Below are 17,235 nucleotides of genomic sequence, written 5' to 3' on the forward strand. Positions count from 1 at the left end.
CTAAAATTTTAACTAAATTTATTTAATTAAGACATTAGTAATATATCTCTAAAGGTTGTTTTGACCTATTTATACGATATTATTTTCTTTTTTTAACTATATGCATAATATAATATTTCGATAAAGGGTGTTTGAGTGACTATCTTAAGGTCAATGTAGTTACGCTCCTGGAAAAATACAGAAAGGAGATTACGAGGCGGGGAATTAAACTCTCACCGACACAATAAAAGTTTAGGTAGTCAATCAACTGAGCTATCACCGCATTAAAAATAATCTTTTGTGACAATTAATTAACGGCAATAGCTTAATTGCCGCTAAATATATTTTTAAGAGGTGATTAATTAACATTATTTGTAAATGTCCCTAAAGTCTATAGCAACATTGAATCTAACGTCAATTAACTAATAGTATCACTTTAGCAATTAATATTAATGAATATATTTATTACTGTTGAAATTTATTTTTATTATATAATTTCATGATTTTTCAATTAATCTTGGTACTAAATTCATCAACATAAGTTGATAAATATAAACAAAAATTCAAGTCTAGATATAGGTGTTATCTTTATTTATGCTTCTAGTGCATGTACGTAGAAACGATATAATTCAAAGTTTGACGTGGATTGTTACTCCTTTTAAACAATAGTTCATTTCACTCAACTAATAATATAACATATATGAGATATTTTAACTTCACCAACCCCGCCCAGCCCCCCACCCCAAAAAAACAAGCATATTCAAAAGTTGGAGCTACAATAAAATAATAATGGATATTTGATATATAGGGTAAATTAAAAATCAAAATGTGTCTTTATCTCTATTATATATCACGTAAAAAATTGAAAGGTTGATGCATGTTCTATTTATCTTAAAAACGATATCATTGAATTTATACATGTAATTTAGAAACACTTGATAATTCTTGAGAACTTTAATCAGTATAAATTCAGTGGTGGAGCCAGGATTTTTAATAAGAGGGTTGTAGAAATAAACACATGAAATAGTTAAAGGGGGTTCGACATCTACTATATATACATAAAAAATTATTTTAACTATGTATAGATAATATTATTTTTTATCGAGTGACTCCGCCCCTGAGTACAATTCAATTAGTATGAGAGTATTGTACGTGTATGGTGTACCCCTTACGTTTAACTAGCTAGCTCAACATTTAGCTAAGACGATGAATATTGTCCAAGACAATATAAGAAAACAAACCGCTCATATCCTCAATTACGTACGTACGTGAAATCAGTGGCGGAGCGAGGATTTTCAATAAGAGGGTTCAAAATCTGAAAAAGTGAACACACAAACTAGTTAAAGGGGTTCTACATCTATTATATATATCAAAAACATAATTTTAACTATGTATATATAATAATATTTTCCGATGAAGGGGTTCATACATACTCCTCCCCGGCGTGAAACATTATGTTATGACTAATATAGTTCCTGCTGACAAAAAGTTCTTTGAATTTCTAAATTTACAATATAAAAATTAGGTAAGCAGTGGTTCTCTTCAAAAATATCTCAGTCATTGTATATAGACAAAATTGACAACACATTTTTTTGTACAAATCTCAAGCCAAAAATAAATAAAAATTCTTTGGTATTTTGATTTGTCATTTCTCTATATATCGTGCCAGATTTTTGCTTGTTTTTGTCTTATAAGTAACAATGGCTATGGTGTAGAGGTGACAAAATCTATATTTTTTATAAAAAAAATATATTCGTTCAAATAGTTTAAATGTATGAATTGAGTTATGACTTGTTGAAATTAACTCGATTGATTGAACTCAAGATTATTCTTTAGTTGGATTAAAATGAGTTATGTCGTCGAATTTAACTTAATTGAATCCCATCATACACGATCAAATTTGAAAATGATAATTATGTAAACATTTGATAGCCTCAATTATAAGAATATTTTTTTCAAATATTTTACTTAATTAACACTCTACTAATCAAAATTGTAAAAGTATGTAGTAGCACCTTTAATCCCCTCTGCTATAAATCTTCATAAATTTAACGAAATATTAAACTTAGTTAAATCATTCAATATTAATATACATTATTTAGTGTTATTATTTTATCATTACTCCATATCTGAAAGTAATATAATTTTTAAAATATGACATATCATATATATAAATTATACAATGCATGTTACTTGCAATTAAATGAATCTTTCAACCCCCACCCCTAATGTTTAAATATTAATACAAATCATATCTTGTTGAGACAATTCGACATGAAACCTTATGTTTTGCCTAATGACAAACAAAATAATATAATAATTTCTCCTTGCCATATTGCCGACATATATATATATATATATATATATATTATTATTATTTTATTTTTTTTTATTTATTTTTTTTTATTTTTATTTTTTTCGTGAAAAATGCAAGATTTATTAAACTACAATTAATTCACATGAAGATATACAAAGGAATGAGTTAAGTAGAAAACTTCAAAAATGTAACTTGGAGGTAAATAAAGTGAGATGAGAATTATAATTTTTAAGGATCAGTGAGATAATATCTCATATGGTCACTCAACTTTGAGTTCACTTAGAAAGTCACTAAACTTTATTTTATATAACTCAAAAATCACTCAATTATTGATATTTTACTTAGAAAGTCTCTCAACTATTGGTATTTTACTTAAAACGTCACTCAACTATTGATATTTCATTTTAAAAATCACCCAATCAATTTAAATATTTTTTTTCACTAAATTTTGTTGAAATCTAATTTTATTTTAAACTATTTTTTTAAGAAATAAGAATACATCTATTTTAATTATCTTACTAATCCACTCCAATTATTTAATCATATATTTTTTGAAAAACGTACTGTAGCAATAGACAAAAAAAATATTTTTCGTTCTAGCAATTGTTTAGTGGAATTAAATAAATTGAAAAATGATCCAAAAAAAAAGAAGAAGAACATTGGAATTGATCAGAACTCAGAAGTAATTAAGAAGTAATCAATAGAACACCCAATAGCAATTTGTTACCATTTAAAAAAATTGGTTTAAAACTAAAAACTATATTTCAACAAAATTTAATAAAATAATTAAATGAGCATTTTATTATTTTTAAAAATATAGTTTATTTCGTTGAGTAACTTTCTATGTAAATTATCAATAGTTGAGTGACTTTCTAAGTGAAATATCAATAATTGAGTGACTTTTGAGTTATAAAATAAATTAAGTTGAGTGACTTTCTAAATAAACTATTCAAAGTTGAGTGAATTTCTAAGTGAATTATTCAAAGTTGAGTGACCATATGAGATATTAACTCATCGATTGATATGATGAACCAGCATAGATAGTTCTGAAGTAAAAAATTAATTATTATTGTCTCATCTTTTGCTTAGTTACTGATCTTGAAATAAGTTATATCAGGTTTAGAAATTAGTATTGGGATAAGTACTTATTAATATCAGATGATGAAATAATATTATTGAGTTAAGTTATTTTGGGATAAAAATGAAAATGACAAAAATAACGTTGAAATTTCTCAACTTTCCTTCTACTAAACAAAAATAACCCTGAGATTACTGCTATAAGATGATGAATAAGTCATTTTCTTTCTACTTAACAAAATAGGGAGTATTTTATAAACAAACAATTGCTAATAAGCTATACAATGCTTGTTTATTTTTAATATAATAAATCAAATAATTAATATTTAAATAACTATTCATAGTATAACGACTAGCTTCAATATAACTAATCTCAACGTAATTTATTTTCAAATCAAATCATGACCCCTTGAGATTCAAATTTTAATGAAAGTAAAAACACTTGCTAGATGATTTCTTTCTTTTTTCTAATAAATTTGGTGAACATAGTTTTTCAATATTTATATCGATAAAAAAAGGTTAATTATATTGTTAAATTAATCGAGGTAAGGTGCTTTCAAGCTGGTACAAATGATAATTAAAAAAATACATTGAGAAAATGAAAAAAAAAATGATTTTTTTTTACATATATAAATAAATAGAAGACTGCCCAAATAAAAGGTAAATATGGGGTCCATTGATTTGGAACGAGGATCAGAGAACCAAGAAATTCGGGTGATATACATGACGTTGATTTATCGATGGCAGTTTTGTCAAAGTTTTTAACTTTTTTAAAATAATATTTTTTAAAACAAAATAGGATGTATCTGAAGTTTTCTTTAGACTTATGGTTTTAGACATATTTAGGTCTTTTTGTCTTAATTACTTTGAGACAATGCATTGGGTTTATCCAATTAATTGGCAAATTCATTTCATTTGAACTAATACCTTTCCATCCTTTTCTAATTTGTCAAGCCAATTTTTTTTTATTGACAAGGAGATTACAATGTCAAGATCCATGTTTAAGAGTAAGATCATGTTCAATCAACTTTATCGTAACTTCTATATTTTTTCATGATTTTGAAAGTATCATTGGATTTATTATTTTGTTTTGTGTTAATTCTAAAACTTAGTACAATGACATATTTGTAGATACTTTTAAAGCAATATATATTTGAATTAAGGGAATTTTACAAAATTCTTATTAGTTTAGAAGTTAATTACTTAGATTTATGTTGGTTTGCTATATTACGAGAGTTTTACCAAATTTTAAACTTCAGGTTCATGTATCTATCTCATTCAGATAAGTCCAAATATATGTATTTCTAATATATGAGGTCAAAATCCGGTGTAAGTTGCTCAAGATACACTATATATGCGGATTTAAGGCTATGCAGGGCGGGATGGATTTAAGGTTGCGCAGAGTTGGGGGAGGGGGGGGGGGGTTTGAAGTGGGTTTTTTAAAGACTAATGCGAGGCGAGGTGGGTTGCCGGTATATGTGATTTTATGTGGGTTTAAACTTAATTTTAATTTTTTACATGTTATAAGAGTGATAACACATTATTAATTAAAATAATTTCTTTAAATCTATATTCAAGATAGTAAATGAAAATGGTTCAATAAAAATAATTCAATTTCTTACATGCTTCCCAATTGACTTCTAAAAAATAAAATTTTAAGTAACCATCCTATTAAATTAATACAACTTAATGAAAAAATAAATTTATTTTTATAATTTTATTTTTAGTATCAAACTTAACTAGAAAAAGAAAATATTAAAAAAAATTATGCATGAGGGTTCATGCGGAGCAGGTCTATGTGGGTCGGGGCAGGGAGAGGCGGATTGAAAATAAAAAAAATGTTATGCGGGGCAGGGAGAGGCGGATTGAAAATAAAAAATAATGTTATGCGGGGTGGGGTGGGGTGGGTTGAAAATGAAAAAAAAAATGTTATGCGGGGTGGGTTAAAAATGAATTTTATTTTTTATGCGGAGCGGATTAAAAAATTTGCGGGTTAAACTCAACCCGCCCCGCACCACCCCATTGTCATCCCTATCTAGTATGATTCATGTGTATCTGGAATACCAAGTACATTTCAAATACATTCTAAAATACAGATACATAGAAAGAGAAGAGAGTGAGAGAGGAGAGAGGTGAGCGAGATAGGAAAAAGACGAGCAAGAGAGTCAGATACATCTGAATCCACTTGGATACAATATATCTGAAATAAATTACACATAATTTTGACTTCATATATTCAAAATAAATATATCTAATGTACCAAATATATATATCCGAAGTTCAAATTCTTATAAAATTCATAATATTGACATTCACGCGAAGAAAAATAATTTATTCCTCATACCATATAAATAAAAGTAAATGGGAAGGTTAAAATGTCATCAAAAGTCAAAGAAATTTTGGAAAATCAAAAGATAAAAATAAATTATACACAAAGGTTGACTATTGTTTCTGAAATTGTCACTTGTGTTGGAGGAAAAGAATCAACAGAATTTCTAACAAATTGCCAAAAAAAAAAGAGTTCATTTAACAGGGACATATACATAGTACCAATATTAATTGATTCTGACATTTCATTATTTAATTTATGCAGCTATACTCTCCTTTTTTAACTTTTGCTAGAGTCAGTGCACTGTATTTGTTTTTTAAAATTACTATTATTTTAAATCATGGTTTTCATAAGTCATAACCATAGCAATCATGTTGAAGTGGATGATATAAATAAGTAAAAAATAATTTTAAACATTTTTTTTATAATAATAAAAATAAATTCAAAATTTAAAATTTATAAATTCATATAATAACTCTCTCAAAAACAAAAATCAAACCTAAAAAAAATAAAGAGATAGAAACTGCACCAAAGATAACTCTCTCTAAATCCTTTTTTAATTTACAATTATCTTTAAATTTTACAACCAAAATTGTGAAATATTTGACTTTTTGTAACGTTAAAAAGACCAAAATCTCAGATGAATATATTTAGGAGAAACTACGTACATAATTAGTACTTCATTATTATATATATTATTATCATCTATACTTTCAAAATATTATATAACTTATCACTAATTAAGAATTTTCTGTCATATATTAAGGAATATACAATTAAATACATAAATTTTTGCTACCAGATGCGCTAAAATAGGGAAAGAGGCGACCAAAATATAGAGGTGAGTGAGTGAGACTTGTTATGTATCTTAGATACAAGTGAATCACACTAAATACATGTATCTGGAATATCATATACATAGGAAGGTGGCGAGCGAGATGGAGAGAGGCACGAAAGAAGAGTGAGATTTGTTATGTATCCGGATATATATATAAATCCACTTAGATACAATGTATCTAAAATAAATTATATTTAATTTTTAACCCTATATATCTCGAGATACATGTATCTAGATATATCTAAAAGCATCAAAAAAATAGGAAATGTACAGCAAAAGATCCAAAAGTATTGAATTTTTTTATTTTGTGACTCATGCAACAATTGGCTAAATAGTTGGTGGATCTAAACCTTTACACTATTAAAGTCATATAATTTGAAACCACGTACTCCTAAGACATAATAATATCTCACACTTATTATCAATTTTGTGAGATACAAAATAAAATATTTCAAAACCCTCCCACAGAAATGAAAATTTCAGTAGGATCCTTTTAAAAATATATATATAATCTTGATAACTAAGGTTTTTTAATGTAATCTTGATAATTAAAAGGTTGATTAGAAATTAAAGCCAAGTTGTAGTAGCTTCCCCATTTTTGAATTACAAGTACACATTCAGGTTCAGTGCACTGCAAAAATACAAGATGTTTTTCTCTAATTTCAAGACTGAAAAATGCCATGTTGTACTTCTTCTAGTCCGTACTTGTCAATCAATAAAAAATACAGTTACGATGGAGTGGTAAGTAATACATTTATTCTTAATCCGAGGTTTCTGGTTCGAAATTCCTAGGATATAAAATCGTTTTTGTTAGAGAACATTTTATCCTTCAATGTGGGACTTTCTTTCGAGAATCTCAATTTAGTCGGACTAGAATGTAAATATTGAATACTGAATAGTAAAACAAAAAAAAAGAGAGGAAAGATATGTATATACTTTTTTGTTTATTGACTTTGATTTAATATAGAGTTTTAAAAAATATTTTAAACTTATCATTTTAAATTAAAAATATGTAAATATATCATGTGAAAAATAAAACTAATATTTTATCGAAAAGGAAAACAACATCCTTTTTAAAAGGATTCTTAGAAAAATCAAACAAATTTAAGTGAAGAAAATATAGTATTCTCCTTAAATGAAGTAAGAACGTACAACCTAGCATTAGTGTTTTTCTTTAATTTTTGACAAGTTGCACTAAATTTTCATATAATATGATTCAGATGTAGACCCATTTCTTGTATTTTAAATTAATGTAAGATAATATATATATCACAATTAAGATTAAGCCACAATTATATTGATCTAAAATTATAATTTTGAGTTGGGGTTAGATACACATATCGTTAATCTTGAGACCAACTTTTGCGGTCAATGATTTAATGAAAATTATAACTAGAACTTAAGTACTTATTTTGCTTACATATCAATGACTAATGGTTAATGATTAACGGTTAACAGTTAACAGTTAATGGTTAACGATTATTGGTTAACAATTGACAATTAACGATTATTGTCAGTTGAGAGATAATTCAACAGCGACCACATTACAGGTGTAAGCTATGTGCCTAGATCATGAAAATGGTGGAAGTAATAACTTTATCAAAATAATTAAAATTAAGAAAAATAATAAATTTATCTAAGAATCTATTTTTCCCAATCAAATCTAGGGCACATTTTCAAGAATTAATATTTCATTTCTTGAGTTCTATTTTATAATTTCACGTTCTAAAAAAATCCCTAAATTTATCACAGAAAAGCAAAGGAAAAAAAATTATTCACAAAGAATGAAAGTTTTTTCAAAATTCATTCTCCAAAAATAATAATAATCAAAATATAGGACTATCTAAAGTTTACTTTTTTGATAATTCATATATCAAAATTTGACACTTAACAGTGAAAAATAATTCAATAACAATAGTAAATTTATAGTCAAAATCACGAAAAATGATGGAAGTACCATCTTTATTAGAGCGATCAAAATTTAGAAAAACTATAAATTTTATCTCAATTTCAAAATAAATCTAGGTACATCCTAAAAAATTAGTATTTTATTATTTGAGTTCTATTTATGATTTAATATTTTAAATGCAAAATAAATTTATTACAGAAAAATAAGGGGGGAAGTCATCCATGAAGGATAATTAGTTATTCATAAAATATGATAAAATAACAAAAGATCTCTCAAAATTTATTTTCTATAAAAATTATAAACTATTCTAAGAATTGACTATTTGTTAATCTGCATATTAAGGTTTAAACCTTAATGATCGTTAGGAAAATAATCCAATACTCATAGTAATCAAAATCACAAACTTATTGAGAAAAGTAATAATTAAATTTTGTCTCAAATTTCAATATTTTTCAATTAAAATCTCAACTACATTCTCAAGAATTAATTTTTCATTTCTTGAATTCTATTAATAATTTATCATGTTCTAAATGAAAACTAAATTTATAACAAAAAAAATTATCTACGAAAGCTAATTATTTATTAAAAAGCTGGTAAAACTATTAAAAGTTCTCTCAAAATATATTGTCCCTAAATAACATAAATAAATAAGATTCTTCAATGAATTACTTAAAAAAAAATTATATTCATTTTAAGATTTTAATACTAGTAGTCGTAAATAATTTAATTGTAAAAATAAATTATATAAAGTCAAAATCGCGAAAATGTCAGAATTAATATCTGTATTAGTGCGATTAAAATTTAGAAAAACAATAAATTAAATATCAAATTCCATTTTTTTTCAAATTGAATGAAGAATAAATCCACAAGAACTAGTGTTTTATTCTTGAGTTATAGCTATAATTTGCATGTTCTAAATGAAAAATAAAGAAAAAAAATACCCACAAGGAATAATTAATCATTCAAAATTTAATAAAACAATAAAATTTATTCCAAAATCATCTCCAAAAAACAAAACATTCTAACAATTATATGTGTATTAACTTATTCGAATCAATTAATTTTTTTTCATATTAAAATAATCAACAATCACCAAAAACGTAATAACAATTACAGTGATTCTATAATAAAAATCATGAAAATTACGGAGAAAATATCTTTATCAAAATAATTAAAATTTAGAAAAATGATAAATATTATTTAAAATTCTATTTTTTCCAAATCAAATATAGAGTATATCCTTAAGAATTAACATTTCATTTCCCAAATTCTAAATTTTAAAAGTTCTTCCAAAATTAATTCTAAAAAAATAAAAAACTATTCTAAAAATTATATTTATATTAATATTACTCGGAGTAATTAATTTTTCTTCATATTAAAATGGTTAACAATCACAAAAAACGTAGTAAAAATTGCAGTAATTCTACAATTAAAATCGTGAAAATCACGGAGATAATATGTTTATAAAAAAAATGGAGATAATTTCTTTATCAAAACAATTAAAATTTAGGAAAATGATAAATATTATTTCAAATTCTATTTTTTTTTCAAATTAAATCTAGGGTATATCCTTAAGAACTAACATTTCATTTTTTGAACTTTGAATTTTAAAAGTTATTCCAAAATTAATTCTCCAAAAAAAAAATATTCTAAAAATTTATTCGTATTAATCTTACTCGAATTAATTAATCTTTCTTCATATTAAAATGGTCAACGATCACCAAAAATGTAATAACAATTACAATAATTCTATAATAAAAATAACGAAAATCACGGAGATCATATATTTATTAAAACAATTAAAATTCAGAAAAGTGATAAATATTATTTCAAATTCGATTTGTTTTTTCAAATCAAATCTAGGATATATGCTTAAGAACTAACATTCATTTCCCAAACTTTAAATTTTAAACGTTTTTCCAAAATTAATTCTCCAAAAAAATGATTCTAAAAATTATATTTGTATGAATCTTACTCGGAGTAATTAATTTTTCTTCATATTAAAAGGGTTAACAATCACAAAAAGCGTAGTAAAAATTACAGTAATTCTATAATTAAAGTTGTGAAAATTACGCAGTAATATCTTTATAAAAAAAAATGGAGATATTTTCTTTATCAAAACAATTAAAATTTGGGAAAAGAGTCTGAAAAATACTTCAACTTTTGCTGAAATTGTTGTTATGATACCAAACTTTATGGAAGACCTTTTACCCCCTACACTATTTAATAGCGTATTTTAAAGATGCACACGTGGACACATTACTATTTATAATGATGCAATATTTATGATGTCCATGTGGACACATATATACGTTTAAAATACACTATTAAATAGTACAGGGGGTAAAATGTCATTTTCAAAGTTTGATATTGTTACAACAATTTCGGTCAAAGTTCGGATATATTTCAAACTTTTTCCCCTTAAAATTTAGAAAAATGATAAATATTATTTCAAATTCTATTTTTTTCCAAATTAAATCTAGGGTATATCCTTAAGAAATAACATTTCATTTTCTGAACTCTAAATTTTAAAAGTTCTTCCAAAATTAATTCTCCAAAAAAAAAAAATTCTAAAAATTATATTTGTATTAATCTTACTCAAATTAATTAATCTTTCTTCATATTAAAATGGTCAACGGTCACCAAAAATGTAATAACAATTACAGTAATTCTATAATAAAAATCATGAAATCACGGAGATTATATCTTTATTAAAACAATTAAAAATTCAAAAAAAATGATAAATATTATTTTAAATTCTAATTTTTTTTTCAAATCAAATCTAGGATATATGCTTAAGAACCAAGATTTCATTTCCCAAACTTTAAATTTTAAATGTTTTTCCAAAATTAATTCTCCAAAAAAAAATCAATTCTAAGAATTATATTTGTATTAATCTTATCAAAGTAATTATTTTTCTTCATATTAAAATGGTCAACGATCACCAAAAATGTAAAAATAATTACAGTAATTATATAGTCAAAATCGCGAAAATCACGGAGATAATATCTTTATCAAAACAATTAAAATTTAGAAAAATGATAAATATTATATCAAATTCTATTTAATTTTTTCAAATCAAGACTAGGATATATCCTTAAGAACTGGCATTTCATTTTCTAAACTCTAAATTTTAAAAGTTCTTCCAAAATTAATTCTCCCAAAAAAACACTATTCTAAAAATTATAATTGTATTAATCTTACTCAGAGTAATTAATTTCTTCATTTTAAAATGGTCAATGATCACCAAAAACGTAAAAATAATTACAATAATTTTGTAATCAAAATCGCAAAAATCACAGAGAAAATATCTTTATCAAAACAATTAAAATTTAGATAAATGATAAACACTACTTAAAACTCTACTATTTTTCAAATCAAATCTAGTGTATATCCTTAAGAACTAACATTTCATTCCCGAACTCAAAAGTTTTAAATTATTTTAAAAAATTAATTCTCCAAAAAAAAAAAACTATTCTAAAAAATATATTTGTATTAATCTTACTTGGATTAATTAATATTTCTTCATATTATAATGGTTAACAATGACCAAAAACATAAAAACAATAACAGTAATTCTATAATAAAATCACAAAAGTCTGAGACAATATCTTTATCAAAACAATTAAAATTTAGAAAAATGATGAATATTATTTCAAATTCTATTTTTTCCAAATCAAATCTAGGGTATATCCTTAAGAGCTGACATTTCATTTACTGAACTCTAAATTTTAAAAATTCTTCCAAAATTAATCCTCCAAAAAAATAAAATCTCTTCTAAAATTTATATTTGTATTAATCTTACTCTGAGTAGTTATATTTTCTTCATTTTAAAATGGTCAGCGATCACCAAAAACGTAAAAACAATTACAGTAATTCTATAATAAAAATCGCAAAAATAACGGAGAAAATATCTTTTGTCAAAACAATTAAAATTCAGAAAAATAATAAATGTTAGTATTTCAAATTCCATTTTTTCCCTAATCAAATCTAGGGTACATCCTAACATTTCATTTCTCGAACTCTATAAATAACAACAATTTCCATCTTCGGAGTACGAAAACTAGGTTTTCTTAGCGCCGTTTTCCCTTTTCATTACTTCTTTCATTTCGAAAACATCCTTTCTATCTTTGCTATACAAAATTAAGATCTATCTACACTTTACCATTTCTAGACCGCACTATCCCACATTCTCGTAAAAGATCTACATACATTCTACCTTTTTCATACCACACGACCCCACGTTGTAGTCAAGTATGAAAAGTAAAGGAAACCAAGGTGGAGAAAAAAGAAAAAATGAACCGGACAACAGTACGCGGTTTAACCGGTATGATGTAAGCAGCAGGAAAAAACCGGTTTTTGGGAATGATTCAATGAATTGTGCAAAAATTGGAGAAAAAGGTAATGATTTATGTTTTTCTATGGATTGACACCTTAACAAACACATTTTTTATCAATAAAATAATATTTTTCACTAATTGATTTTTTTAATTATTTTTTTGTGTGTATGTGTGTATATATATATTCAGTGCACCATAACAATTGGCAAAGTAACCAAAGAACAATACTAGTTCTTTTTTTTCTTCTCTACTTTCAACTTTCCTTTTTTTTTTTCCCTACTTAGATAGGGTTTTTGTTGAAATCTTGAACTTTTTCATGTGTAATGCAAATCTTGGTTGAAGATAAAATTTGGGGTTTGTTGTTCTTGGTGCAAAGTTTGTTTTTTTTAAATTTCCTTTGGGGGGTTTGTGTTGAAGTGAAGCAACAACCATGTCTACTCTTGTTAATTACAGTGGTGAGTTTTCTTGGTTTGTTTTCATGTATTGGATTATGGGTTTTTGAGTTTTAAGGAATTTGGCATTTGGGTGATTTAGTTTTCATAGAATAGATTCATTTTTAGTGCTCCATGAATCTATTAAGGGTTCTTGATTGTTGATATGAATATGAAGGGTGTAGGAGTAACTAGAAGAAAAAAATTGTTGCTTGGGAATTTTAGTAGCTCCATTTAGTTGGTTGGTTGGTTGGTTATCTTAACTTTCACCTTGTAAATCCTTGCCCCATTTCCCCCAATTTGAAAAAAGATTAAAAAGTTGTTGCTTTGGCTTTGAAGATGTTAATCTTGCTCCTATTTAAACTTTTTTTATGCTTTATTAAGTTTTTGTGTGTGTATTGTTTAGATTGATGTTAAAGATTGGCACTTTTTGATAAAAGGTGTGAATAAGAAACATTTTTCTGGTCTTTGTAGTTAAGAATTTGTTTGTTGTTCAACTTTTGATCTGATTTGGTAGATCTTAGTTCTAAGTTTTTTATGTAATGAGTTTTCTGACTGGAAATGAAGTTAAAGATAAGATTTTTGTAAGAAATGGGCATGAAATTATAATCTTGGGATTTTTAGTATGTTGATTTGGTGGAAAAGATAGTTGATGAAGTTCTTGATGTTTGATCTTCAGGTGATAATGAGTTCTATAGTGGAGGATCACTTTGTTCAGCTGATTTGGGTCTTATGTTGGCTCTTGGTCATGCTGATATTTACTGTCCTGTTAGTAAGAGGGCACGCATTAGTGGCCCGTTTGTCGTTGAAGAGAGGACTAAGAATCCATCCATTGAAGTACTTCCCAATGAATGCCTATTTGAGATCTTCAGAAGATTGGAAGGAGGCCGTGAAAGGAGTGCAGCAGCTTGCGTTTCTAAGCGTTGGCTTATGCTCTTGAGTAATATGAGGAGCTCTGATATTCGCCATACTAATCTTTCAGCTGCTAATGGGGCTTCAGATGATACGAAAATGGCATCAGCTGATGAAGATCTTGAAGTGGAGTGTGACGGATATCTTACTAGGTGTTTAGAAGGGAAGAAAGCTACAGACATTAGGCTCTCAGCTATGGCAGTTGGAACTTCTAGCCGTGGGGGTCTTGGAAAGCTCTCAGTTCGGGGGAGCAACCCCGTTCGGGGTATTACTAATGTTGGTCTATCAGCAATCGCCCACGGTTGTCCGTCTCTTAGGGTTCTTTCATTGTGGGATGTTCAGGATGTCGGAGATGAAGGTCTTATGGAGATTGCAAGAGGATGTCATTCATTAGAAAAGCTAGACTTAACTAAATGTCCCTCAATTTCCAACAAAGGTCTGGTTGCAATAGCAGAGAATTGCCCAAGTTTGACTTCTTTGACGATCGAATCTTGTAAAAATATTGGAAATGAGGGCCTGCAAGCTATTGGAAGATGTTGTACCAAATTAGAGTCTCTTACTATTAAAGACTGCCCTCTTGTAGGTGATCAGGCAGTTGTTAGCCTTCTGTCGTCGGGCAATACAAGGTTGAAGAAAGTGAAACTTCATTCTCTAAACATTACGGATTTCTCCCTCGCTGTCATTGGTCACTATGGCAAGGTGATTATCGATCTTAATCTGTGTAAACTTGGTCACGTAAGTCCGAGGGGGTTTTGGGTTATGGGTGCTGCTCAGGGTTTGCAATCTCTGGCTTCTTTGACTGTCACTTCGTGCATTGGACTGACGAATCCGAGTCTTGAAGCAGTGGGAAAGGGCTGCACAAATATTAAAAGCATGTGCCTTCGCGAGTGTAAACGTGTTACTGATAGTGGACTTGTTGCGTTTGCTCAAGCTGCTGGATCTCTCGAGCATCTCTTGTTGGAAGAGTGCGACAAGATCACCCAAACAGGCATCCTAAATGCTGTTTCAATCTGCAGCAAGTTGAAGTCGCTTTCCCTGGTGAAGTGTTCGGGAGTCAGGGATTTGCCTCCACAAGCTTCCTTGTTGTCTCCCTGTGATTCTCTCCGATCGTTGTCCATCCGAAGCTGTGCAGGATTCGGTAGCAGAAGCTTAGCTATGGTGGGGAAGCTATGTCCCCAGCTTCATCATTTGGATCTCAGTGGGCTTACTAGAATAACAGATGCTGGGCTTCTCCCACTTTTGGAGAGCTCCAAGGCAGGACTCGTCAAGGTTAATCTTACTCACTGCCTGAACGTGACCGATGAAGTGGTGCTCTCATTAGCTAGGCTACACGGTGAGACTTTGGAATTGCTGAATCTTGATGGATGCCGGAGGGTTACCGATGCAAGCTTGGTGGCAATTGCTGATAATTGTCTATTACTTAATGATCTTGATGTTTCAAAGTGTTCAATAACTGATTCGGGTGTAGCTGCTTTATCCCAAGGAGTGCAATTGAATTTGCAGGTTCTTTCACTCTCAGGTTGCTCCATGGTAACAAACAAGAGCTTTTCGTCTCTTAGAACATTGGGTGAGAGCTTAATTGGTTTAAATCTCCAGCACTGCAATGCCATCGGTAGCAGCAGAGTCGAGGCTCTTGTTGAGGACTTGTGGAGGTGTGATATCCTCTCCTAAAAGCCAACTGGAGCACAAGGGTATATGCATCATCCAAAGGTGTTTGAACTATGAGTTGTAGCTATTTGGTTCATTAATCTTGGTGGGATAGAAGTAAACATGATTGTGGTTTTTGGCTAACTAATGGCCTTGTGATGCTCCAGTGGCTTGGTTGTTTTCCAGGAGGCTATGACAAACAACTTTTTCCATCCATTTTTTGCAGGCTTCATCTACTTGAAAGCTTGTTCCACATCGTTCAAACTCCGGTGTCACACACGGAGGCTGCCTCTTACACAACCACGGTATCCTGAGAATACAGTTACCTAAGTCCTGGTGCTAAAGTTTTCACTAGTGTTGCTCCTTGTCCCCCGTCCTTCGGGGATGAACTAATAATGCTTCTCTTAAACTTATATAGATATCATGCATTTGCCTTGATAGTACTACACTGCAGAATCAGACAGTTTTTTCTTAGTTCTAGTATGTTAGTTTTCGTATTAAGAAGTCGGCCTCGTTGTTACTATAAGTGTTTTACTTTTCATCTTAGTCGTCTGTAGTTGAATCGAACGATTTCTGTAGCATGGTGTCTGTTAATCTGGGGCTTGGTCATGGCAACTAGTCCATCTAGGTTGTTTTTCTAGTGTCCAAGTTCTAGTTTTTGATAGGATTGTAAAAAGTCCTTGATTGTACAGGTTCCTTGTCTTTCAGATTTGTACTTTGCAACTACTTTGTTATGTGTAATAAACTCTGTTTAGTTTGTCTAAATTGTGCTTAATGTTTTTCTTTCTTATAGTAACTCTCTCAAAGTTTTGATTATTGATCCCTACTTGTGTGCTAGTGTTCTCGAAAATCGATTAATTCATCGATTACTTCTACCTTGTTGGTTGATCAGTTTCACTTTCATCAATCAACTACGTTTCGATTCTAAAAGCTTGCTTCAAGAATGCCAGCAATGGAATTCACTCATATTAGGGGTGTGCAAAAACCGATTTACCCAATAAACCGAACCGAAAAAAACACTATTGATATTGGGTTATTGGGCTAACGGTTTTTAAACGGTTATGCAATTTTTTTTATTGGGTTATGATTTGGTTTCCGGTTTTATGATTTTTGTTAATGGTTAAATCGATAACCCAATAAGACTATACTAAATTTACTAGTCTTATTGTTAATGGTTAAACGATTGTCACTTTCACACTTTTTGTTAATGGCTAAACGATTGTTACTTTCACACTTTTTCCTTTGAATGTGTCTAGTGTCTAAACTTGCAGGAAAAATGATTGTTACTTTTATGATTATTACTTTCAGGCCAAATGCTGGAAAAATCATATGGTTTATATGAAAAATTTCTTATCGTGTATATAATATATATGAGTATTTTCTTATTGGTTAAACCGAAAATCGAACCGTTAAGTACCATAAACCGATTAACCAAAAACTGATAAGAAATATGTTA

At 28.3% G+C, this 17,235-nt stretch overlaps 1 protein-coding gene across 1 annotated transcript; it reads left to right on the forward strand.

Moving 5' to 3' along the window:
* Positions 1 to 12,979: 12,979 nt before the first annotated feature.
* Positions 12,980 to 16,544, forward strand: LOC125824290 (EIN3-binding F-box protein 1-like). Its single transcript, XM_049503637.1, has 2 exons — positions 12,980 to 13,244; positions 13,900 to 16,544. The coding sequence occupies exons 1-2, from the start codon at positions 13,220 to 13,222 to the stop codon at positions 15,801 to 15,803; spliced, it is 1,929 nt and encodes a 642-aa protein (XP_049359594.1). The 5' UTR covers positions 12,980 to 13,219; the 3' UTR covers positions 15,804 to 16,544.
* The last annotated feature ends 691 nt before the right edge of the window (positions 16,545 to 17,235 follow it).

This window comes from Solanum verrucosum, unplaced genomic scaffold (genome assembly GCF_900185275.1).
Source record: "Solanum verrucosum unplaced genomic scaffold, falcon-dt-bn FXZP01000022.1, whole genome shotgun sequence".
Lineage (NCBI taxonomy): Eukaryota > Viridiplantae > Streptophyta > Magnoliopsida > Solanales > Solanaceae > Solanum > Solanum verrucosum.

What these genes read in the sequence shown, in the direction of transcription:
- LOC125824290 (XM_049503637.1), top strand. Translation starts at nt 13,220, where the DNA reads ATGTCTACTCTTGTTAATTACAGTG. An exon ending in TACTCTTGTTAATTACAGTG is followed by an intron (nt 13,245 to 13,899) that starts GTGAGTTTTCTT and finishes TTTGATCTTCAG; the next exon opens with GTGATAATGAGTTCTATAGT.